The sequence below is a fragment of the Balaenoptera ricei genome, chromosome 15 (genome assembly GCF_028023285.1).
Source record: "Balaenoptera ricei isolate mBalRic1 chromosome 15, mBalRic1.hap2, whole genome shotgun sequence".
Taxonomy (NCBI): Eukaryota; Metazoa; Chordata; class Mammalia; order Artiodactyla; family Balaenopteridae; genus Balaenoptera; species Balaenoptera ricei.
This window is the reverse complement of record NC_082653.1, coordinates 488,579-511,217: the sequence shown is the minus strand read 5'-3', so window position 1 is coordinate 511,217 and position 22,639 is coordinate 488,579. Positions and strand designations below refer to the sequence as shown.

Sequence of the window (22,639 nt, the reverse complement as noted above, 5' to 3'; positions counted from 1 at the left end):
CAGGTTTGGGCCTCCCCGGAGGCTCAGAGCTTGCTTTTGGGTGAAGGAAACTTAAAATGCTTTTGGCTGTTAGGTTCCCAAAGTGCAGCCTAATCTCCTGCCAGGCCTGAGCTGCCTCTTTCCTCGTAGCTACATCTTCGAGCTGTTTGCCGAAGCCCAGATAACATTTCACACCAAGGGCTGCATCCTTGACTCCCTGGACCAGATCATCCAACACCTGGCAGGACGTGAGTCCCCGGCCGCCTTGCGCCCTGTGGCTGACGCCTTACTCAAGGGCGCAGCCTGACGGGAACTTGGCCCATGGAGCTGCCTTTCTGATTCGGATGTTGAGATCTTAGCATGTTTGGTGGCGTGTGTCCTATAAAGAGCGGTCTTCCCTGCTTAGCCCCTTTTAAGAAAGAGCAGTGAGGAGCCTGGGTGGGTCAGTGAGCTGTAGGCCCCACCATCCTCTCCCCCAAATCTCCTGCGCTCTGTTTCTGCCCAGAGAGTTTCCATGGGACTGCTTCCCAGAGGCTGTGCCACGGAGCCCTCTGGTCTCACCGGGGGTGCCCAGCCTTGCCATGCTCCTGGGCTCTGGGCAGCCCCAGCCTTACCTGGCTGCAGAGCCTCTCTTCTTGTCCCACTGACCCACGGGAGACCCACTGGGAAGACAGGGTGAGCTGCCCTCTGAGGGCATGCCCCTCAGCCGACACGGGGGCTGGAGAGCCCAGTGGACGGTCAGCACCCGCTGCCCCCGCAGGTGCGGGGCTGTTCACCAGCACAGCGGGGCTGCAGAAGCTGGCAGACGTCATCCAGGTAGGGACCGCTGCCGCGTGGACGGGGTGTCTCCTCTCCTTTCCTGATGGAAGTTGGCGGGGCCTCGCTCTGCAGAGCTGCTGTGGATTCTAGACTTGGGGAAGAACAAGGCGCCCCCAGCACACGCTTCAAGTCAGCACCGCAGGGCTGGTTTCCTCTCGCCCTGAGCACCCGCCGCAGGCCTTGAGGGCGGAGCCAGGCGGGGAGCGGGGCCGCTTAGGGTGAGAGTCTGGTAGGTCCCTCCAGTTTTCAGACAGGCCCAGCGGCTCCTACCCAGCCAGCTGCCGCCTTTTCTCCAGTTTCTTGCTGACACAGCTTTGCAGGGGAAAGTTAATGCAGAAGCCCGTGCCGGCGTGGGGGGCATGGACTCTGTCCCCCAGCCCCTGTTGTGTTGCCGGGCCAGCCTCGCCCAGAGGGCGTTGAGACGAGGGGTGAGTGTGTCCCGTCCACACCCATTAGGTGGGGCCTGGGGCTGCTGTTTGGAGTCACTGGGTGGTCTGCACGTCCTCTGGGCCAGGCCGGCCTCAGTCTGGGCTTTGGGATCCGCTTGGGGGGAGGGGCAGCCTCCAGGGCTCACCGAGCCCCTCCTCTGCCACACGCAGACCCCACCTTCCCCAGGCCAGGTGACCAGGGGGGCTGTCACACGCCTCAGGGCCTCTGGACGTGACGACTTCCTGCCCCTAACGTGCCGTCCCGTGTGTCCAGCTGTCCCCCTCGGGCCCAGCTGAGCTGCTTCCTCAGCTCAAGTGGACAGGCCAGGGCCCGCCTTCCTTTCGCTGTGTGCTGCCCAGCTGGCCGCTGAGGGCCGGTGTGATGGTTCCAGGCGGTCCAGCCCCTCCTGCGCCTCGCTGGGCCTTTCTTCAGAGGCCCCTCCACGGCCGCTGGTCCTTGGGGAAACCAGGGCACCCGAGGCCCCGTGTGGCGTGGGCACGGCTGCCCGCGCTGCGCGGCGTCACGGTGGGGCGCGCCTGGCTGCGGGCAGGGCTCAGTGGGCTCGAGGCCCTGGGTGACCTGCCCGGCAGCGCGTCACTCTGTCGCCCCCTCCTTGTCTCTCCCCACCCCTCGCGGTGCTTCCACGGCTGCACGACCCCTTCCACGCTGCCCGCCGGGCCTGCGGTCGGCCTGTGCAGGACGCCGTCCGCGGGGCCCCTGGCCGCACCCACAGGTGCTCATCACGGTGGGTGTGGGATGAGCACCTGCCGGCCCACACTCCCTCCAGCTGGAGGGGATGTGACACGCTGGTGAGTGAGCGTGGCCCGTAGGCGGCTTGGGCAGCAGGGGAAGCTGAGTCACCCGCCAGGGGCTACTTAGAGCAGCTGCCAAGGGAAATTCCAAACCAATGGGGTTAGTGGTGCTTGGGTTCCAGAGAGGATGGAGCAGGGAGGAACCCGCTCCATAAACGGGCGTCGGGGAGGGGAGGGGGCCGTGCAGGCCCGGAAGCGAGGGCGCCCCGGCCTGCTGGCCTGTTCAGCTGCAGGGACGTGTGAGGAGGGCGGGAGGACGGGCAGAGGGCGCCACGGAGGGAGGGCCCGCCTGGCAGGGGCAGGGCCTCCAGGGCAGGGCCGGGGGGCCGCAGCTGGGGCTCGGGACTCCCTGGAGACCCAGCAGTAACGGTGGGTCACCGCCCCGGGGGGCAGAGGCCTGGGACGCTCGCTGCCCCGGCAGGAAGTGATGGGACGAGGGGGACAGAGCCCGGGCCTGCAGGATGCCACGCTAGAATGTTCCTTCTTCTCCGTGACCCCGGCTGCCCTTCCAGCCCCATCCCCGCCTCACAGATGGGACGGAGCCCCCAGGGTGGAGTGCAGAGCTGGCCGTGGGCAGGCAGCAGAGCCCCGGCCGGGGAGGGAGGCTGCAGCGGGCGCCCCCAGGGCTACGGCTGCACCCGTGCCTGCCACCTCCTCCCCCGCCGCCCGCCTGTGTCTGGCACTCGGACACAGGGCAGCCACACCGCTGTCTGACACTCCTGGCCGTCCCTTGAGGTGTGAGGGCCGCTCTGGGGCCACAACGCAGGGCTTTGCAGAGGAAGCCATGGCCCCAGAGGGGCCTCACCAGGCGGTGTGGCCTCCGCTCCGGGATCAGGTCCAGTGTGTGTGGTTCCGCCCTTGCAGGCAGACACTTTGGTGAATCGCGAGGCCAGGTGTTTTGCCGTCTGGACCATGAAAGTGCTTCTCAAAGCTCCTCTCGCCTTGGAACTTACTCCTCACAGGCTGCACTGCACCCCCAGGCCGTGCTTCTGGGCCCTCATGTGCAGGGCCATGGGGTGCCCGCAGCTCCTCCTGGCCATGCGCCCACATCCCCTGGGCCTGGCAGGAGTTTGCTGAGAACAGGCTGCTGATCTGGGCTCCCGAGGCCTTTCCTGTTCATAGGAAGACTTGGTGGGTGAGGCTTCTGCCCATGCGCGCCGGTGGTGCCGGTCTTGTCTGTTTTCACGGACGCTGGGTGGAAGTCGTGGCCTCATCTTCAGCCTCTAACCCAGCAGAAGGCGCTTGGGAGTGGCGTGACGACGCGGGGCTGTGGAACACGCCGTCCCTTTTGAACGTGTCTTGGCCTTGTTTCCACCAGCTGAGTGTCAGAGTCAGATTGTTCCCTTTCTGTGAGGAGCTTCTTGGGCTTTGGCCGGGATGCCTCAGATGTTCGGGTTATTGTGGGGAGAGCCGGGGCTCTGTGATGTCCAGAGGTCCGGCTCTCCTCCAGGGCGACCTCACAGACTGTTCCGGAGGAAGTGACGTCTGTCTCTTGCTTTATCTCCAGCGTTACATACTTTTTGTTGCTGTTGTGAAAGGGGTCTTTTTAACTCACTGGTGCTTGTGTGTGAGAAAAGCATTGACTTATTTGTTGGTCTTGTGTGAAGCTATCTTACTAAGTTTTCAGTTCTAAAAGTTTGTTGTTTGGTTTTCTGGATTTTCTAAGTAGATGGTCCTGTTGTTTGTAACGTCTAGTGTGTTGTATTTTCTGCCCCCATATTTATCCCTCTTGTGGTTTTTTCTTGGCTTGTTGCATTGGCTAAGAATACAATTCCGCTTATTTTATTTAGGGATTAATTTCATCCTATTACTTCTCGGTGTGAACGGGGTTCCTTTGCCCTAGCCCCTGACCCAGCCCTTGGGGAGAGCGGAGAGGGCGGGCGGCTGACCTGGGCCCGGTCCCCGTGAGAGGCTTCGACTGGCTGCCGAGGAGGGGCCTGCAGGGCGGCTGTGTCTCCAGTGCAGCGGGGCCCCTGAGGGGAGGGGACCGGCAGCTCCGGCTCCTCAGCCTGGGGTCCTGCCCCAGGGACGCTGTTGGCTTGGAAGCAGGGGCAGGTGGTGGCTGTGTCCTGAGTGTCCATCTGTCCTGCGTGGGAGCGACTCGGCAGGGGTGGCAGCCTCTGGCGTGTCCTGCTGACTTTGTCCCTCATCTCTGCCGTTCAGATCGTGTTTAGCGTGGACCCTGCTGAAGGAGGCCCCGGTTCCATGGTGGGGCCGGGGTGTCAGTCCTACAAGGTGGGTCTGCTTCCTGGATGGGGGCTCCCGGGCCGGGGTCTCAGTCCCACAAGGTGGGGCTGCCTCCAGGATGGGGGCTCCCGAGTGGGGCCCAGGACACCTCTCCATTCCACCTGTCCAGGTGCACATCCACCCTGATGCTGGTCACCGGAGGACAGCTCAGCGGTCAGATGCCTGGAACGCCACGGCGGCCAGAAAGCAAGGTGCGGCACCTCGGGTGGCTGGGACATGCTCCCCCTGGGGCGGGGCCCCGTCCAGCTGCGGGCTCCCGGCCGCCTGTCGCTCCAGCCTTCTCCAGGTGACGCCCCACCTGCCCTCTAAGAGTCAGAGCTGTCAAAGTGAAAGACCTCCGAGGGCCCGCTGGCCCGGGGCCTGCCCTCAGACCCCTGCTGGACAGAGAAGCCAGAGCGCCCCGAGACCGGGCTCGTGGCTCCGCAGCGTGCTCTGTGGTCACTCCTGTCCTTGCTGGTGCAGGGCTGGCCCAGGACAGCGTGGGCTCCGAGCCGCGCCTCCATCCTCCCCACCGAGGAGCAGGTCCCGTCCCGGAAGTTGGAAAAGGCTTCTCTGGTCCCGGAACGTGGTTTGCTCTTTTCTGGGGAGCGTTCCTGCTGCCCTGTGACGCGGTCGGATCCGAGAGTCACGTTTCCAGCATCCGCTGTGCTCTTCCATCTCCGGTTTCCGGAGCCGCTGGGAGCGCATGTGAGGGCCGGCGTGTCTGCCCGCAGGCCGTGCTCTGGCATCCTCCCTGGCTGGGCTGGACGTGTGTAGGACGTTGCCCCTGGCTTCCTGCCTCCAGGGGCTGTGGGCCTGCGCCCCTCCCTCTTCGGCAGTCCCACCCGGAGTGTAGGGAGGGGGGCTGGCTCTTCACTGAGCCACAAGGACGTCTGGGGCTGGGGTAGGCTGGCCTCTCTGGAAGTGACTTCAGCATCCCCCTCCCTCGGCCGCAGGATGCTGGCGGGCTTCTCTGGTCTGCTTCCTGCTCCTGGGACCCCAAGGGAGGGCGGGCAGGCCCCCTAGGCGAGACTTGTGCACCTGGGCCTCAGGGCCCAGCACCGCCTGGGGGGACACACGATGGCTGCTGGGCCGGCGGCTTGGGCCTCACACACGTGCCCCTGCCCCCCGCAGGGAAGGTGCTGAGCTACTGGTGCTTCAGCCCTGGCCACAGCATGCGTGAGCTGGTCCGCCAGGGCGTCCGTACCCTCATCCTCACCAGCGGCACGCTGGCCCCCGTGTCCTCCTTCACCCTGGAGATGCAGATGTAAGGGCTGCCCCTTGGCCCCCCCGCGGGGGTCCCGAAGCCAGCCCCCCCGCCCTGGGCTGCCGGGATGCTGGGGGTTCAGGATCTCACAGGGGCCACCCCCTGCCTCCCTCCAGCCCTTTCCCAGTCTGCCTGGAGAACCCACACGTCATCGACAAGCACCAGATCTGGGTGGGGATTGTCCCCAAAGGCCCCGACGGAGCCCAGCTGAGCTCCGCCTTTGACAAACGGTAGGGGGCCTGGTGGGCGAGGTGGGTGGCCGAGTGCCAGGCCCCTCACAGCAACAGCCCCCCGGTTCCCTGCAGGTTCTCTGACGAGTGCTTGTCGTCCCTGGGGAAGGCGCTGGGTAAGTGCCCGTGCTGTCCGTTCCTGGGCCTCTGCCCCGTTCCGAGGTCGCCCGCCCCCGCTCCGCTCCCCGTCCTGCCTGGTCTTCCTGAGGGGCTGGAGGGGCCCTCTGCGGACATCCTCTCCTGCTGACGCAGGCCACGGTGCTTGCAGGCAACATCGCCCGTGTGGTCCCGCACGGGCTCCTGGTCTTCTTCCCTTCCTACCCCGTCATGGAGAAAAGCCTGGCGTTCTGGCGGGTGAGTCCCTCCTTCCAGTGTCCTCTGGGGGCGGGAGGGAGCCCCAAACAGCCAAGGGTCTGGCAGGGCCGGCCGCGTGCCTTTGAGAAGGCGTGACGGGCGTCCCCTCTCTGCCTGCTCCCGTAGGCCCGTGACTTTGCCAGGAAGCTGGAGGTCCTGAAGCCCCTGTTCGTGGAGCCGAGGACCAAAGGAGGCTTCTCGGAGGTCTGGGTCACCGGGGCTCCTTCCCCCTGCCCTGCAGGCTGCCCTGGGCTCAGGCCAGCCCCGGGGTGTGTGTGGCCAAGGTCCTGCTGGCCCTTTAGGAAGTTTGGGCTTGGGGACGATGGCAGCAAGTCTGCCCCCACCCCCCAGCCCCGGGGCCCCTGGGTTTTCTGGGCACGGCAAGCAGGCACTGGGTGCTGGCTCCGGGTCAGCCTGGGAGCCCGTGCCACGAAGATGCTGCTGCAGTTCTGCTGGCCTGCCTCCTGGCCCGGACGGCGCTTCATCTCGCAGGGTGGTTTCTGGGGTCCTGCTCAAGGAGGCGAGGGGCCAGGCCGGGCTGACCAGCCTCCCCTTCCAGGTGATGGAGGCTTTCTACACGAGAGTCGCCGCCCCCGGGTCCAGTGGGGCCGCCTTCCTGGCTGTGTGCCGGGGGAAGGTGAGGCCCCCGAGGTCCGGGTCCCACACACCTGGCTCCACATCCCCGCCTGGAGCCTGTGCCTGAGGGGGCTCAGGGCTCGTGACCTGGGGGCTGCACCGTGGGCAGGAGAGGTCGGTCTCCTCCCTCAGGCCCCATGTCCAGCAGACACAGGAGGGTGTGGCCCTCCTGGTCCTGTAGGGACCGGCCCTGGGGTCCTAGGGTGGGCATTGGGGCCCACGTGTGGGCCGTGGGCAGGTGGGCCAGAGGAGCTCCTGAGAATGAGAAGCTGGTCATGGGGTCCTGGGAGTGGTGGACCCCAGGTACAGCCTGGTTCAAAGTTGGAGGTCTGTCCCACCCTGCGCATCCCGGGGGGCATGGGGCGGGGAGGGTCCAGGCACAGGTGGGCCCTTAGGGAAGGTCCTGGGCTTCAGTGGAGGCAGATGGGGGAAAAGAGTGCCCGCTGCCCCCCAGGCCAGCGAGGGGCTGGACTTCGCAGACGCGAATGGCCGTGGAGTGATCGTCACGGGCCTCCCATACCCGCCCCGCATGGACCCCCGAGTTGTCCTCAAGATGCAGTTCCTGGATGAGATGAAGGGCCAGAATGGGGCCCGGGACCAGGTGAGAGGCTGTGGGGCTGAGGGTGGGCAGGTGGTGCTCAAGCCCCCGTGGCTGAGCCAGCCCCCCGCCCCGGCCCCGCAGTTCCTCTCCGGGCACGACTGGTACCGGCAGCAGGCGTCCAGGGCTGTGAACCAGGCCATCGGGCGGGTGATCCGTCATCGCCATGACTACGGGGCTGTCTTCCTCTGCGACCACAGGTGCAGGACCCCCCACCCCCGCCACCGCTGCACTCTCGGGCCAGAGCCCTTGCCCCGGGCACCGGCTCTTCCCCCTGGTGACTCTGCCAGGGAGCTGGGCTCCGGGGCAGGCGGGGCTCCCGGGATGACGGCCCCACCGCCCTGCAGGTTCAGCTCCGCGGACGCCAGAGCCCAGCTGCCCTCCTGGGTGCGTCCCCACGTCAAGGTGTATGACAGCTTCGGCCACGTCATCAGAGATGTGGCCCAGTTCTTCCGCGTCGCTCAGAGAACCGTGAGTCTGAGCGCTAGCTGGCTGTGCCCTCGTGTCCCACCCAGGGGAAGGAGCAGGGTGGGACCTCCACAATCTCCTGTGAACGTCTAGATGCCCGTGCTGGCCCCCCGAGCTGCTGCTCCGAGTCTGGGCGAAGGAGAAGGCACTGCCTCGGTGGCCGTGTCACCCGGCCCCCTCCGCACCAGGAAGGCCATGAGTCTGGACGTGCACGTCCCTAGCCTGAGGCGCAGAGGCACGGGTGCGTGTGGCTGGGCGACATGGCCGGGTGGGGCCCCCCAGGGTGGAGGGTGGGGCGCCTCCAGCAGGCTGGTGGCATGCTGGGGCCGACGACCAGAGTGCCCAGCGGGCAGTGGTAGACTCCGTCGCCCTCGCGTGCTCCCGCAGGCTCGCCGGTCGCCGGGGATGCCGAGGGCAGCCTTTGTGTGGAGTACGAGCAGGAGCCCGTCCGGGCCCAGCGGAGGCCCGTGGGGCTGCTGGCCGCCCTGGAACACAGCGAGCTGCTGGCCGAGGGGCCTGGGGAGGAGGCCCTCCCCACGGAGGAGGAGGTGCGGGGCCCGGGCTCCCGGGGGAGGGACACGGATGGCTCGGCCCACCTGGGCTCGGGCGCCACCATGCTCACCGCTGCACCCCCGCTGGGCAGGAGGGCGGGGGGGTTTCAGCAGATGCCTGGTGGTGCTGTGGGCCTGCCCCGCCCCGGCACAGCCCCCAGCCCTCAGCTGGGCCCCCAACACGCCCCCGTGCTGGACACGGTCCGCTCACTTCCCGCTCCTGCTGTGCCGGAGCCTGGCCCTTTCTGGGAGCCTGAGCTGCGGGCAGGACCTTCTGCCCTGGGGCCTTTGTCCAGAAGCCCATAATTCCCCAGCTGACCTGAAGCTCCCCACTTCCCGCCGGGCGTCAGTGCCCGCTCCCCGCTGTCCCGCCCTCTAGGCCCAGGGCGCAGCTGCCCCACTCGCGTTTCTCGTTCCCTTCCCGCCGGTGCCCTTCAGTTACTGCCACGCTGCTGCCCGGGACCTGCTCTCACACTTGGTTCCCTGCAAGGGGCCGAGGGTACTTCTCCCGCCCTGCCGCCCAGGGCAGTGTCAGGGCTTCGGGGCCCTGAGGGCCTGAGTCGGACACGCCTGTGTCGCCCTCAGGCCCCCCGCCACTCCGCCCCGTGGGGCCCTCGTGAGAAGAGGCCAGCGGAGGAGCAGCGTGGCAGGCGGAGGAAGGTCAGGCTGGTCGGCGGCCCGGTATGTGAGCGGCCCGCAGACGGCGGAAGTTTGGTGGGCGCCTCGGCTGGTGTGGCTCGGGGTGGGGTGAGGTGTGAGCGGGCCAAACCTGCCCGCTGGCCTGACCCAGCTGTCCCCGCTGGGGGACAGGCTCTGCAGGGCGCCTGCTGGAGCCGGGGCCCAGGGGAGGGAGCAGCCGGGCCTGAGGGCGGGTGCAGCGGTGGAGGGAGGACAGCAGACCCAGGGCCCGCACCAACCCCACCACCGGTGTTCGGCTGGATCCACTTCCTCACAGACGAGCTGCTTGTTCTGCGGATCCCACTGTCGCCCTCCACCCGCCAGGCTCGTGCTGTGCCGGGGCCTGGCCTGCTCGGATCCCGTCCCTCTTCTCCTTTGATATTTTACCGTGAGAACATCTCACCTCCACTCAGCTCTCAGAACCAGCACAGGGTTCCCGTGTGCCCTTTGCTGCAGTGCCACCGCCTGCCTCACGCCTCCTCCCCCTTACTGGGGTCCCTGGGCAGTGCCCCCTCTCAGGGCAGACCCTCCACACTTTGGAGTCCTGCACACTTGGCAGATGTGGGCCTTTCGTTTTGTGTTGCTTTTTGGTGGGGGGGTCGGGTCCACGCAGGACCGTGGGCTCCATCCACAGAAGGTGTTGTCTTCCCAGCTGGGCAGGAGCCAGGCCTGGCCCTCTGGCAGGTCTGGTGTGGGGCCTGCAGCCGGGCTGGCTCCCCTGGCCCAGGCCAGGCTGGGCTGTTGGCACGAACGTGGATGGTGAGGTGCCTGCGTGTGAGGCACGTGGTGTTCCCAGCCTTGGATGAAAGCAGTTAAGAGCAGCTGAGTTACATCCTAGACGCTCCGGGAAGCCCCAAATGCCAGTGCCTCTGTCTGCCTCCCTTGGCTTCTGGGAAGAACCAGGCGGTGCCCAGGGGGCTGACACTGAGGAAGTGGCCTAGGTGCCAGGGGCTTGGGCCTCTGAGGGCCAAGCTGGGGGGCAGCCTGGGAGCCTGGAGGATCCTTTTCGAGGGTCTGGGATCAGGGTTAGGGTGTGCAGCAGAAGTAGGGCACGGGGGTGTTTGAAGCCCTGGCATGTTGAGAAGCATCCCCTGCTGTGAGCAGACGGTCCTCCGAGCCCCGAGCACCTGCTGCAGCGGCCCCTGCCGTGGGCACCGGGACCTCAGCAGAGGAGCAGGAGCCGCCAGCCTGGGGAGGGCCAGCCTACACTCTGTCCCTCTGCTGTGCTTAGCGGGCCTGGCCATCTAAGCTGAGGCTAAGCTGAGGGTTCCCTGCCAGCTCCTCCTGGCTGCCCTTGGTGACCCCAGCTGGGCCAGGCCAGCGAAGCGTCCTCCCAGCAGCCCCCGACAGCAGCTCGCTGCCTCTGCAGGCGGGGAGGGTTGGTGCCTCCTGACAGGGGCACCGGCTGTGTGTTGGCAGGAGGGGCCAGAGGCCGGCGCGGACACGGGCGGGGCCAAGCTGTTCATGGCGGCCGTGAAGCAGGCGCTGAGCCAGGCCAGCTTCGACACCTTTACCCAGGCCCTGCGGGATTACAAGAGCTCCGATGACCTCGCCGCCCTGGCCGCTCACCTTGGCCCCCTCTTTGCCGAGGACCCCAAGAAGCACAGCCTGCTCCAAGGTGCCTTGGCTGGTAGAGGCTGCCCACTTGAGGGTCCCACCCTGGGGGCCGTGCTGCGGCCGTGGGCTGGGGGGCCACCAGGGTCCCTGGTTGACCTGCAGAGGTGTGGGTGGGGACCCCGTGCAGTGGCCGCAGCCCCGGGGATCTGCAGGCCCAGACCCCGCCCCTCCCCACAGGCTTCTATCAGTTCGTGCGGCCCCACCACAAGCAGCAGTTTGAGGAGGTCTGCCGCCAACTGACGGGCCGAGGCTGCAGCTCCCGGCCTGAGCATGGCCCCCGGAGGGAAGGAGCACAGCCGGCCCTGGACCCCAGCGGTGAGCCCGGCCCTGCCTGGGTGGGACCCTCAAACTCAGACCCTGAGTGTGGGGTGGCACCTGGCCCTTGGAGTGGGTCCTCATGTGGCCCAGCTTCCCTGTTCCTGAGGCTGACAGATCCATGCGGGGGGCCCCACTTCGGGGAGGTGTGGGCCCCCAGAGGACACATGGCCCGGGCCTCCCAGGAGGACCTGTGCCTGGGGAGTCGTGTACGTACAGGGGTCCTGGAGCCCCGTCCACCCCTGTCTCCACCTGGAGTGGGCCCTGCACGTCCAGGGCCTGGGAGGCGCTGTTCCCATTGGTTACGGAAGAGCCCATCTCTGGACGAGCCTTCCCCAAGGACGGGAATCACAGGGGGCCCCTGGGGTTGGCGAGTCCAGCCTGAGTCACGCTTCTGCTCCCTCCTGGACTGGGGTGTCCTTGTGCCTGGCCCCCATCTAAGGCAAGGGAGGAGGCCTGCCCGCTCCCAGCTGTCGGGGGCCTCCTGCGGTTGGCCAATGAGAGTTTGAGGCCCGGTCTCCCCTTGGACAGACCCGTCCCCTCCCTGGTCATGCTCTGGACCCTCAGGGACCAGCTGGGTGCCTCCTTGTCTCCGTGTTTCTTCAGGAAGGAGGGAGCCTGACCCCAAGCTGACCGTGTCCCAGGGTGCAGCCAGGCAGCTGGACCCCCGCGAGCACCTGAACCAGGGCCGGCCCCACCTGGCCTCCGGGCTGCTCCCTGCAGGTGCCTGGTCCCGGAAGAGGCTTTGGGCCAGAGCCAGGAGCAGAGGGAAGAGCCTGGCGGGGAGGAGCCTCCTGGGGGCCGCGGTGGTTCTGCGCCCCCAGAGCAGGGGAGGCCAGCGTGGTTTCCTGGGAAGCTGGTGGACTGAGGTGTGTTACCTTCCCACCAGGAGACCCCAGCCGCCGGCCTCCTGAGGGGTCTGGAGCCCCTGGAGCAAAGAAGCACCCACCCGCTGTGAGTGCCTACCTGGCCGATGCCCACAGGGCCCTGGGGGCCACAGGCTACAGCCAGCTCCTGGCGGCGCTGACCACTTACAAGCAGGACGACGACTTCGAGAAGGTGGTGGCCGTGGTGGCCTCACTCACCACCGCAAAGCCTGAGGACTTGTCCCTGCTGCAGAGCAAGTGGCCCGCGTGGGGGGCGGGCAGTGCGGTGGGTGGCGGGCAGTGGGTGGGCGGCAAGGCCACTCCTGAGCGATGCCACGCCTGAGACATGCTCCGCGCTCCCAGCAGGGTTCGGCATGTTCGTGCGCCCGCACCACAAGCAGCGCTTCCGGCAGACGTGCGCGGGCCTGGGCACCCAGGCTCCAGGACCCTGGGAGGGGAGCCCTGCTGCGCCTTCCGACCTCGTCTGCGGGGCTCGCGGGCCAGGTAGGGCCGCCTGCCTAGTGCTCCTGCCGCCCTGTCGCCCCAGCCCCCCTCAGCCCTGGCAGGGTGGGCAGGTGGGCAGCAGGGAAGAGCCAGGCACCCCTCGTACTCACTCCCTCCTGTCTCCAGGCCCTTCGCAGCCAGAGAAACCCCCCGGGAAGACCCAGAGCAAGATCTCCTCCTTCCTTACGCAGAGGCCGGCTCGGGGGGCGGGGGCTCCCGGCCGGCCCCCCCCTGCCCCCTGCGGGCAGGCACAGTCTGAGTGGGGTAGGTCTCGTGGGAGGGGCTGCCTGGACCATTGGGAGTGGGGGCCCGGCCTGAGCAGGCCCGTGGCGCTCACGTCAGCCCCCTTGCAGTGGGCTTGGCGTGTCCTGGCTGCAGGGCGGAGGACGTGGTCCCCTTCCAGTGCCCCTCCTGCGACTTCCACTGCTGCCGGGCCTGTTGGCGACAGCACCTCCAGGTCGGCAGCCAGACCCTGTGGACCCGGCCGTGTCCCCTGTGGACGTGGCCTGCTGGGCGTTGCCCCACACGGTGGGCTGCGGGGCTGGGGTGAGCCGTGGGGTCTGGCAGCTGTGTCCAGCGCCCTCTCCCCACAGGCCTCTAGGACGTGCCCAGCCTGCCATGCTGCCACCAGAAAGCAGAGCCTCACGCAGGTCTTCTGGCCGGAGCCCCAGTGAACGCTGAGACCCTCTGGGCGCTGCAGGGTCTGCGGAGGCTGAGGCTGCTCCTGCCTGGGGCGCAGCCTGGACACTTGCCTGTCGGCTGGGGGTGGGCCAGGCCTGATAACCAGAAACCCCTTGGCCAAGAGCGCACCTGACGGGGAGGCCAGTCCAGTGTCCGCGGGGAACCTCTGAGACGGCAGCAGGATCTCGGCCCCCTGTGAGAGGCCCCGAGGCCACCTTGGGGTCTGGGGTGGGTCCACTGGAAGGTGCTTCCCCAGAACTTCCCTGGCTGCCAGCTTGTGGGTGGAGCCCCAGCAGGAAGGAGGGGAGCCCTGCACCTTCTGTCCCGGGGACCTTCCAGGGACCTGCTTGTTGCTCAAGGGCCAGGGTTCTAATAAAGCTGCTGGCACTGCTGGGAAGCAGCCTGTGTGGCCCGGCCTTGGTGGTGGGGTGGGGGAGCCTGGAAGGAAGGAGGCGCCTGGGCAGCCGCCCTCGCACCTGGTTTGTTCAGAGGGGGAGCCGCTGCCCCCTCCACCCGCTGGTTGCCGGGCCTGGTAACGGGGTCAGGAGCTGCCCGTGGTGCTGGGGGCCCGCACGGGACCGTCCTGGCACTGGACTCTGCGGAGGGAGGGGTCAAAGCCTGGGCCCCCAGGTGGCCGACCGCTCCCCTCAGGCGGGGCGGGGCTCCGCGGGGGCGTGGCCAAGCCAGCCCTTATAGGACGCGGCCCGGGAGGCCGCTGCCCCTCCAGCGAGACCATGAGGCCCTCGCTGTGGCCGCTGCTGGCGCTGCTGCTGGCGCTCGCAGCGCGGGGGACGGCGGCGGGCGCGCCCACCTACCCGTGGCGGGACGCGGAGACGGGGGAGTGGCTGGCGTGCGACAAGTGTCCCCCGGGCACCTTCGTGCAGCGACCTTGCGGCCGGGACAGCCCCACGACGTGCGGCGCGTGCCCGCCGCGCTACTACACGCAGTTCTGGCACTACCTGGAGCGCTGCCGCTACTGCAACGTTATCTGCGGGGAGCGCGAGGAGGAGGCGCGGCCGTGTGGGGCCACCCACAACCGCGCCTGCCGCTGTCTCCCCGGCTTCTTCGCGCACGCGGGCTTCTGCCTGGAGCACGCGCTCTGCCCGCCCGGCACAGGCGTGGTTGCCCCCGGTGGGTGCAGGGCGGGGCCGCGGCGCCGGGCCCTCCGCCGAACGGAGCCAACCCGGCTCTCCTGACCCCGGCCTCCCCGTTCGTCCTCAGGCACCCCCAGCCAGAACACGCAGTGCCAACCGTGCTCCCCGGGCACCTTCTCCGCCAGCAGCTCGAGCTCGGAGCGGTGCCAACCCCACCGCAACTGCACGGCCTTGGGCCTAGCCGTTAACGTGCCGGGATCCCCGTCCCACGATGCCCTGTGCACCAACGCACGGGCTTCCCGCTCGGCTCGCTGGAGCCGGGGGCACTGGGTGAGCGGGGCGGGGGGCGCGGAGGCCTAGGTGGGCTCCTGGGAAGGGCTTCCGGAAGCGTGGTGGGGGCAGCCTAGGGGATGCACTTGGCTGAGGGCGTCAGCGCTGACGGATGATGCCGTTTCCCGCCGACGTTGGGAAACAGGCTCCGAGGGTTTAAACAGCTTGCGGGAGGGCACGGCAGCGAACGTGGCGGGTCCCCTTCACGTCGCATCCCACCCCCGGCATCGTCCCACGAGACCCGCCTCCTTGCCGGCCGAGTTTCCCGCGGTCGCCCCGGACCCTCCAGCACGGCTGCCGCCTCACCCACTCGTTAGCGCGCGGGGATCCCTCGGTCCTGTCTCCGCGGGGCGCGGAGGGACGCGCACGGCGCGCTGGCAGTTAACCGAGTACCCCCTCGCCCCTCCCTCCCGCAGGGACCGAGGAGTGCCAGCGCGCCGTGGTCGACTTCGTGGCTTTCCAGGACATCTTTCCCAGGAGGCTCCAGCAGGCGCTCGCGGGCCCCGGGGCGCGGAGTCCGCCGCCGCCGCAAAGGGAGGACCGCGCGGCGCTGCGGCGGAGGCTGTGGCGGCAGCTCACGGAGCTCCGCGAGGCGCGGCCCGGGACGCTGGGGGCGCGGCTGCTGCGGGCGCTGCGCGCGGCCAGGCTGTCCGGGCTGGAGCGCAGCGTCCGCGAGCGCTTCCTCCGCAGGCGCTGAGCACCCTCCCCGTTATTTATTCGCTCCCGGCCCGAGCCCCCCGCGTGGGCAGCCTCCAAGTCGCACCTAAAGAGGCTTTGGATCCGGCCCCTGTGGCGTTAAATTTATTTTTCATGAAGCCGATTGGCAAACGAGTGTGGTGTCTGGCCGGCGCGCGGTGGGCACACCTGGCAGGGGACACCTGGGCGGGCTGCCCGGGCGCGGCCTGCTGCCTCCCCCCCCCCCCCCACCACTGGAACAGACCCTCGATGGGGGGAGGGTTGTGGGAGACAGGGACAGCAGGTGGCAGCCGTCCCCAGGCCTCACTGCGTGATCCTCCCCGCCCCAGTTGTGCTCTCAGTGGTTAGGACGGTGTGGAGGGAGGGTCGCCCAGTCCCCGGGCTCTCACTGTGGAACAGAAGCCAGCCCGGAGTGGTCAACCCGCCAGCCCATGCGCCCTGGGGCACCAGAAGCTTCCCCCTCAAGTTACCCCTTCTTTGGGCTCCACCCTCAAAGCAGCAGGGGATTTCCCAGCAAGGGACCAGCCAAGACCTCCCGGTAGGACAGCGTGTCTCACTCGCTTTCTGGGAAACGTCGCTTTTCCCTTCTGGGGCAGGCTTGGATGAGGGCTTGACTCATCAATCCAGGGCGACTCCCAGTCCTGGCTTGGCAGCCCCCTGCCTGACCCCCAGGAAGGGCCCCAGGGGAGGCAGGGTCACAGCCCCCCACTCCCCCATGACTCACATCAGCTGCAGCTGGTCCCCATCCCCAGCCCTGACTCATCCCTTTCCCAGCATCTCCTCCTGGGCCCCATCAGAGAGAGCAGCTGGGGTTGTGACCCTCAGACACGAAGCCACCAGGCCTCTGGAGGAACGGTGGACAGGAGCCACTCCAATTGTCTTTTATTTCTTTCACCCACGGCTAGGCTCGTGGGGGGTTGGCAGCTCCTGCAGGGGCCGTGTGGGAGGGTCCTGAGGACCAGCCTTGCCTGGAGGGCCTCTGCTCCTGGACACAGGCCTGGAAAGGGATTTCTAGATGGCTCGCCCCAGCCCTAAGGGGGACCCCGCCCTTGACCGCCAGCTGGAAGCGCAGGCCCAGCACACCACCAGCCCAACCCCCGAGGTGGTAACTGCGGTCATCCTAGGTGGGTGGCAGGCAGGCTTGCGGGGGGGCAGGGGGGGGGCTGCCCACCCCCAGCACAACCGCCTAGCTTCACCGTCCTTGCTGGGGATCAAAACAAGGTGGCTGGGCCAGTGGCGGGGGCACACAGCCTCCCAGGCAGGTCTCCCCTGCCCCGTCCCGAGGCTGCATCGGGACAAGGACGGAGGCGAGCCCAGGTCTCCCTCGAGGTGACACCAGCCCCCCAGCCCGCCTCCAGGATCAGGGAGGACAGAGGCTGAGGACAGCCATGGCCCCCCAGCCCCCTCCGTGGGCACGATGCATGGAGCAACCCTGGGCACTGTGAAGGGCCTCGCACCTCTGGAAAAACCCAGTTCCAAGCAGCTGCCACACAAGGCCCCACGAAGGTCCAGGCCAGCAGGCCTGCTGGACAGCAGCTCCAAAGCGAGTGGTGGCCTGCCAAGGCCTCACCCCGGGGCCCCCAAACTGGGCCTCGAGGTCGGGGTCCAGGCCCGATGTGGGGGTCTGGTGGGGTCCCTGCCGCCCCAGCTCCCCTCGGCAGAAGAAGCCTCCGGATGCCTACGCTTTTCTGGATACAGAAAAAAGTTTGTCTTAGAAGAAAAACAAAGCAAGTAGAACCACCACAAGGCAAAGCCAACCCAGCCCCCAGGGGGATCAGCGGTGCGGAGCCAGCAGGAGCTCTTCGGGACGAGCGGTGGGCGCCCTGGGCCGGCTGTGCCTACGTGATGTCCCGCTGCCGCGGCGGCCGGTGCACATTCCGCACGACGCATTTCACCATCCACTCGATGCCCTCGCGCACCCCCTTGCTGTGGAGACAGCAGGTGTGAGGCGGGGCCAGCCGTGGCCCCCGGCGCCCAGGGTGAGCCCCACTCACCCCGTGAGGGCCGAGCAGGCCTGGGTCAGGCAGTCACGCCTGCCGATCTTGGAGGCGCAGTCGCTGAACACAGTCTTGATGTCCGGGATGGAGAGGCAAGTCTGGGGGAGGCGAGGCCGTAAGGATCAGTCTCAAGGCCCGGCCCCACCCCAGGGCAGTTCCTAGAGCTGCGGGGGGCACCCTGGGGCTACTCTGTCCAGGAGGGGTCCTGCCTGGCGAGCAGCCTCAGAGGAGCAGGTGTCAGGGAAGGTCTACAGGGAAGCAGGCGGTGGTCCGAGACGCACCCTGGCAGCCACGACCGAGATGCTCCAGGATCGCGCCACCGGCCTGCTCAGGGCCCCCTCCACGCGGATGGCCGCTGCACCTCCACTGGCCAGTGGTCCCAGGGGGTGAGGCCGGCACAGCTGCCGTGCTCAAGGGCAGCAGACAGATCGGGGTCAGGGCTGACTCCCACCCTGGTCCCTCTGCATTTTCTTTCCAGAGCTTTCACCTGGGTCTGCCCAGCAGGAGGCTCCCGGTCCCTGGCAGCAGGGCAGCCAGAGGCCTGGGGTGGGGGAAGGGCTCTGCCCCCGGGGCAGCCGTGCTCTGGTGTCTGAGGAAGGCAGCGGCCCTCCCCTGGGAGAGGCACCCTGTCCCCTGGGAGTGGGGCCCGCCAGGCCCAGGGGCTCACCTCAATGTCCTGCTTGTTGGCCAGCACCAGGATGGGGACACCGTCCAGCGCCTCGCTTGTGACCATCTTCTCTGGGGCGAGCGGAGAGGCGGCAGTGAGCGCCCTTTGTCCGCCTCTGCCCAGAGGTCCCCAAGCCCTCGCGGACCCCCTACAAGTGTGGACGCACTCGGCCGGGGCCCTCCTGACATGGCGCCGCCCTCCCCCACAAGCCCAGCTCTGGAAGCGGGCTGTGCAGACGGGACCACCCGCTCCCCGCCTCCCGGGCCTGGCCAGCCGCACACACCGAATGCTCGCTTGGACTCGGACAGCCGCTCCTCGTCCGTGGAGTCGATGACGTAGATGACGCCGTGGCACTCCGCGTAGTACTGGGTGGGAGCAGAACGGGGTGCTGAGCTGCGGGCACCCGGCCACCTCGAGGCAGCCCCCAGCTGGAAGACCCTTCTGGGGTGCTTCCTGGGGGCGGGGAGGTAGGGCAGAGTGGAGAGGCGCCCCAGACCCCCTGGACTGGGGTTGCCACCTCCCTCGCCCACTTGCCGGGTGCTGTGCTCCGAACACCACTTCAGCCTCCGCTCCTAGGACCCGACCACACCTGCTGGCCTGACGGCGGCCAGAGGGAAAGGGATGGGGCTCGGGGTCTCAGCAGACCTGGGGGTGGGGGCAGCGGCAGCTTGCCATCGGGGAGCTACGGAAAGCCCACCGAGGGGCGAGTCCAGAACATTCAAAGCAGCTCTGTCCCCTGTGCGGGACAGAACCAACAACTGAGCCAGCGCCAGCGAGCTCGGAGCTCTGCAGGCTGGACCGGGGCCGGGAGGGCGGCCGGCCCTGGGTTCCCTGCCAGCAGCGGCCACACAGGAGCCACCCCGACACTTAAAACCACCAGAGCCCAGGGTACGGGGAGAGCTATGGGGGGTGAACGGCAGCACCCCTGGGAAAGGACAGACACACGAAACGGGCCTGGCAAGTCAGCCTTCTGTCCCGATCAGAAAAGAGCACGGAAATGCCCACGTTGGCAGAGCGGGTGACCCCCCCCACGCCCACTCCAGCTCCTGCCCAGCGTGAGCCCAGGAATCCGGAACACCCACACGTCCCACAGGGCATGACGCCAACTTGTCCCCGCCACCACCCCCCCCCCCCCCCAGTACAAGTCAAGCCTTTGCACCTACGCTCGCTACAGAAAAGGAAGCCCGACATGGGTGGCCTCCGGGTCTGCAGACCGTGTGTCCCACACCCGGGGCCTCTCTGGCCAGCCTGCTGGGTGACGCAGGGCCAGGAGCTGCGGCCCGACCGTGGAGGCCTCCAAGGCAGGAGGGAACAGCGTGGGGATTGCAGCGAGCCAGTGAGGGAATCACCGCTCTGCCCCTGGGGCCCCTGTGGTGGCAGGGGACTTCAATCCATGTGCAACCGGGCACCGGCAGACGGGGCGCCGGCAGATGGGGCCAGGTCCACCGCCACGCCCTCGGGCATCGGGTGACGGCCAGGCAGCAGCGGCAGGGATAGGAGCGGCACCCCTGGGGCTGAGCGTGAGCCAAACCCGGAGCGCGAGGGGCTGCCCTGAGCCCGCGGCACCCGCCGTGCCCAGGCCCTGATGGTAGTGTCACCTGTGGCCTCGCACTGGAGGGCTCTCGGCTGTGGCCTGGAGGGACAGAGGCCAGAGGTCACCCCTGTGGCAGGGCGCCAGGTGGTCTGCTTGGTCCGCAGACCTGGCCTGAGGCTGGCACGCGCACAGACCCGTGAGCAGCCGTGTGCGGCACGAGCGGAGGTGTGGGGTAGACGGAGAGCAGTGGACACGCGAGTGAAGATCCGCCAGACCGTGCCGGATGGCATGGGGGCAGGGGGCCTGCCACGACATAGCGTCTCAGAACCAGAGGGGGAGCAGGAGCCCCACTTTCCACCCCTCCTGGTGACTCAGAGTTGGGGTTAGGGGTGTGGTCACCTCCATGCTACCTGCTCACAGGGGCCAGCAGGGCGCCCACCCTGGCAGGGGCACCTGACGCCACAGGCAGGCGGCAGGGCACCCACTCCACCCGAGTCGCGGAGCACGTGAGCAGCCCAGGGTCCCTCCGAGACGGCAGGCTCAGCGATCGGGGCTCAGCCCCTCGTGATGCGGCAACGAGGCCACGCCACCAACAGACGTGGAAGCTGGTGGGGGGATGGGGGGGCACAACCAGCCCGGCTTTCCCTCAGGAGGGGCCGGTCCCCAACCAGAGGCGTGTGTGTGCAGGTGCGCCTGTCACCGGCCGTGGCCTGGCTGTCGTGACAAGCAGTGCACCCGGTGCAGATCCCCTTGCTGGCTCCTGCGAGACCCACTCTGACCCACGAAGAGCCACCTGACCATGTCACAGCCGCCCAGGGCAGCCCACCGGGGTGACCTGCCACAGGGATGGAGTCCCAGCCAGCGTCACGCGACGTGGGGCAGCATCTGAGATGACCCCGCCCCTGCCCAGGCCCACGTCCCCCCCCATACACTTGCACCCCAACCTCTGCCGCAGCATCTGCCCCCGAAACCCTGGCCTATGACAGAATGTCAGGACCTGTTTCACACTCCCCGTGTGAGTCTAGAGTTTGCACAGACAGCCCCTAGCTTGGCTCTGCCTTGGTCCGACTTAAATGGCCACAGGCGGTCTGTCAGTGACCTTCTGGCTGCAGGATGGAACCTGTCCTCTTGGCTGGAGGTCAGGATGGGGGGGACACTTTGGGAGGAAAAAGGAAAAAGTGACCAGGTACCTGCTGCTGGGGTCAAACCAGAAATCAAGACCAGGGCACTGACCCACTGGCAAGTGCTGGGATGGGCACATCTGCCCCCAGAATCAGGGTGAGCCTGTCTGTGCCCCCGGCACTAGGCTGTACCAAACCCGCCACGCCAATCCATTGGGAGGGGGCTGAGGGAAGAGGCTTGTCCTGCCCTGTTCTCTACTGGACCCCAGTGCCTGGCACAGACTGAGCTGAAGACCGACTCCAGTCTTGAGGTCTCAGAAACGCTTCAAACCTACCTCGAAAGAGGAGACACTTGCTGTGGACCGTGGAGGACACCCTCCCCTGATGGGGAAGGGGCCACCACGGAGGACAGGTCCTAAGCTAGGACTGAGGGAGGACGCAGTAGGTGAGACTCAGGTCCCGGTGCTGCAGCTGAGCACCAAATAGGCGTTGCGTCTCCCCCACGTCTGCTCCCCGACCATTCTTCGTCTCGTCCTGTTCTGATTAGCAACAAAATCTCTAAGCCAAAAGGAACCAAGTTTGTCCCTGCTCCTGGGGAGAGTGACTTGGGAACTGGGATGGAGGCGAGCCTCAGGAACCAGGTGGGTGACGGAAAACAGCAACAGGAAGGAGAGAAGGGGAGTGCCAGGCCTTCTGAGGAAAGGGAGGAAGAGACCACGGTGCCAGCTAGAGAGATGGCACGACAGGCAGGCCAGGGAGTCTATGTGGCATCCGCCCATCTTACCTTGTCCCACAAAGACTGCAGCTCCTCCTGCCCCCCTAAGTCCCAGAACATGAGGCGGGCCTTTCCAAAGTCCACAGTGCCGACTGGGGAGAAAAGGAGACAGGTGAGGCTGTGGCCTTGGTCCCTGACACACGGGCTCCCAGCTCTCCCGGGAGGAGCAGGCGGTGCCGGCGCTCCGTGATGCTGTGGCCAATGGGAGCCGGAGCAGCGGCCTCACCCTCGGCCTTCGTACACCGCAGCATCCTCAGGGCTCTGCCCCCAAACCCACAGCCCTAAAGGACGCCCTTACTGTTTAGGCCCACAGTGGTAGTGATTTTGGACAGAGTCATCCCCTTGTAGTTCTTGTTGAACCGCGTCTTTGACTGCTCCAAGAAGGTCTAAAGGCAGAGAGAGAGGCGTGAGATGAGAGCTGGGAGAGTTCTCATGGCTGCTTCACAAATACCCCTACTTGGGCCTATTCCTTTAAATCGAAGCAAAACAAAACAAAGTTTTGCTTTCAAGGTAGCTAGCGGTAACTGTCCCATGGCCTTAAGCGAAGTTCGGATCCTATCTGGGTACAGAACATGCAGCTAAAAGCATAAAACCAACAAGACCATAGGGCAGCGGGGGAGTAAGGGTGTTGACACGGAACCGCACGTACCGTCTTCCCGGCGTTGTCCAGACCCAGGATCAGGATGCAGTACTCGTCCTTCTGGAACATGTACTTGTACAGGCCTGACAGCAGCGTGTACATCCTGCCCTGGGAACCCGAGATCGGTCACGGGCGAACCGGCCCGCACCGCGCCTCCCCAGCACCCGCCGCCAGCACCCCCCAACGGGCAGAGGGTCTGTCTGCCCGCTTGACCGCTCAGAGCTGGAGCCCTGAGCGGGGCTCCTCCTGACCCGCCTCCCCTCAGCCCGGCACTGCCGCCGCCGCCTTCGCCTCCGCAACTGCTCCCGCATCGGCCCGGAGCTCCCGGCGCCCTCGCTCCGACTCCCGGCCCGGCCAGGGCGCTCCGCTCGCAGGCAGAGGGCGGCCCGTCCCGCCCCGCTTCACCCCGAGCGCGCCCCCCGCTCCCCAGCCCGGGCTTCCCTCGGGCTTCGCTCCGCTCGGGTCTCCCCGCGCGCCGCCCGCCTCGCACCCGGCTCGCCGCGGGCGCCTCTCAGAGGCGGGGCGCGTGTGTGCGGGTGGAGGGCGGCGCGGACAGACTGCGGACCGGCCGCCGGGCCCGGGCCCAGCTCCGCTCGCCCGCCTCGACTTACCTGCGCCCGCCCGGCCGGGCCGCGGAGCCGGGGAGCCGGGCAGCCGTCGGAACCGCAGCGCACCTGGCCCTCCGACCCCACGCTGACCCCGCGCTGACCCCGCGTGGCGCCCGACGGGACGACGGCTGGCCACCCGGGGAGGGG

The 22,639-nt window shown here is 67.6% G+C and overlaps 3 protein-coding genes across 14 annotated transcripts in view; 2 read left to right on the top strand and 1 right to left on the bottom strand.

Moving 5' to 3' along the window:
* Window positions 1-13,427, top strand: part of RTEL1 (regulator of telomere elongation helicase 1) — a 28,077-nt gene extending 14,650 nt beyond the window's left edge. For 3 of the 10 annotated variants that reach the window (XM_059897162.1, XM_059897161.1, XM_059897172.1), the window contains 25 exons: window positions 130-227; window positions 740-795; window positions 4,203-4,274; window positions 4,396-4,477; window positions 4,749-4,973; window positions 5,400-5,532; window positions 5,649-5,762; window positions 5,838-5,878; window positions 6,031-6,116; window positions 6,243-6,320; window positions 6,676-6,753; window positions 7,207-7,353; window positions 7,414-7,550; window positions 7,698-7,821; window positions 7,912-8,059; window positions 8,206-8,366; window positions 8,955-9,050; window positions 10,467-10,665; window positions 10,842-10,979; window positions 11,586-11,702; window positions 11,869-12,131; window positions 12,212-12,349; window positions 12,476-12,613; window positions 12,703-12,806; window positions 12,943-13,427. In XM_059897162.1, the coding sequence (XP_059753145.1) occupies window positions 130-227; window positions 740-795; window positions 4,203-4,274; window positions 4,396-4,477; window positions 4,749-4,973; window positions 5,400-5,532; window positions 5,649-5,762; window positions 5,838-5,878; window positions 6,031-6,116; window positions 6,243-6,320; window positions 6,676-6,753; window positions 7,207-7,353; window positions 7,414-7,550; window positions 7,698-7,821; window positions 7,912-8,059; window positions 8,206-8,366; window positions 8,955-9,050; window positions 10,467-10,665; window positions 10,842-10,979; window positions 11,586-11,702; window positions 11,869-12,131; window positions 12,212-12,349; window positions 12,476-12,613; window positions 12,703-12,806; window positions 12,943-13,030 (3,061 nt within the window). In that variant the 3' untranslated portion in view covers window positions 13,031-13,427. The remainder of the gene's footprint in view (window positions 1-129; window positions 228-739; window positions 796-4,202; window positions 4,275-4,395; window positions 4,478-4,748; window positions 4,974-5,399; window positions 5,533-5,648; window positions 5,763-5,837; window positions 5,879-6,030; window positions 6,117-6,242; window positions 6,321-6,675; window positions 6,754-7,206; window positions 7,354-7,413; window positions 7,551-7,697; window positions 7,822-7,911; window positions 8,060-8,205; window positions 8,367-8,954; window positions 9,051-10,466; window positions 10,666-10,841; window positions 10,980-11,585; window positions 11,703-11,868; window positions 12,132-12,211; window positions 12,350-12,475; window positions 12,614-12,702; window positions 12,807-12,942) is intronic. The other 7 variants (XM_059897163.1, XM_059897164.1, XM_059897167.1 and 4 more) reach the window with 7 other exon arrangements.
* Window positions 13,428-13,518: 91 nt separating this feature from the next.
* Window positions 13,519-15,242, top strand: TNFRSF6B (TNF receptor superfamily member 6b). Its single transcript, XM_059897174.1, is given in 4 exon segments — window positions 13,519-14,161; window positions 14,252-14,410; window positions 14,413-14,454; window positions 14,871-15,242. Coding segments are annotated over 4 exon segments (879 nt in total). The 5' UTR covers window positions 13,519-13,764; the 3' UTR covers window positions 15,152-15,242.
* Window positions 15,243-16,834: 1,592 nt separating this feature from the next.
* Window positions 16,835-22,609, bottom strand: ARFRP1 (ADP ribosylation factor related protein 1). Of its 3 annotated transcripts, none has more exons than XM_059897175.1 (8): window positions 22,496-22,604; window positions 21,894-21,992; window positions 21,543-21,630; window positions 21,254-21,336; window positions 18,098-18,179; window positions 17,815-17,885; window positions 17,145-17,245; window positions 16,835-17,076 (listed from the first exon to the last, which is right to left on the bottom strand). In XM_059897175.1, the coding sequence occupies exons 2-8, from the start codon at window positions 21,984-21,986 to the stop codon at window positions 16,989-16,991; spliced, it is 606 nt and encodes a 201-aa protein (XP_059753158.1). In that variant the 5' UTR covers window positions 21,987-21,992; window positions 22,496-22,604; the 3' UTR covers window positions 16,835-16,988. The 3 variants fall into 3 exon arrangements, with proteins under 3 accessions (XP_059753158.1, XP_059753159.1, XP_059753160.1); XM_059897176.1 differs by having other exon boundaries at window positions 21,894-21,987; window positions 22,496-22,602; XM_059897177.1 differs by lacking the exon at window positions 16,835-17,076 and having other exon boundaries at window positions 17,158-17,245; window positions 17,815-17,880; window positions 22,496-22,609.
* Window positions 22,610-22,639: the final 30 nt, after the last annotated feature.

What these genes read in the sequence shown, in the direction of transcription:
- ARFRP1 (XM_059897175.1), bottom strand. Translation starts at nt 21,986, where the DNA reads ATGTACACGCTGCTGTCAGGCCTGTACAAGTACATGTTCCAGAAGGAC. An exon ending in TGGACAACGCCGGGAAGACG is followed by an intron (nt 21,631 to 21,893) that starts GTACGTGCGGTT and finishes CTCTGCCTTTAG; the next exon opens with ACCTTCTTGGAGCAGTCAAA. An exon ending in GCCTGCTCGGCCCTCACGGG is followed by an intron (nt 17,077 to 17,144) that starts GTGAGTGGGGCT and finishes CTGTCTCCACAG; the next exon opens with CAAGGGGGTGCGCGAGGGCA.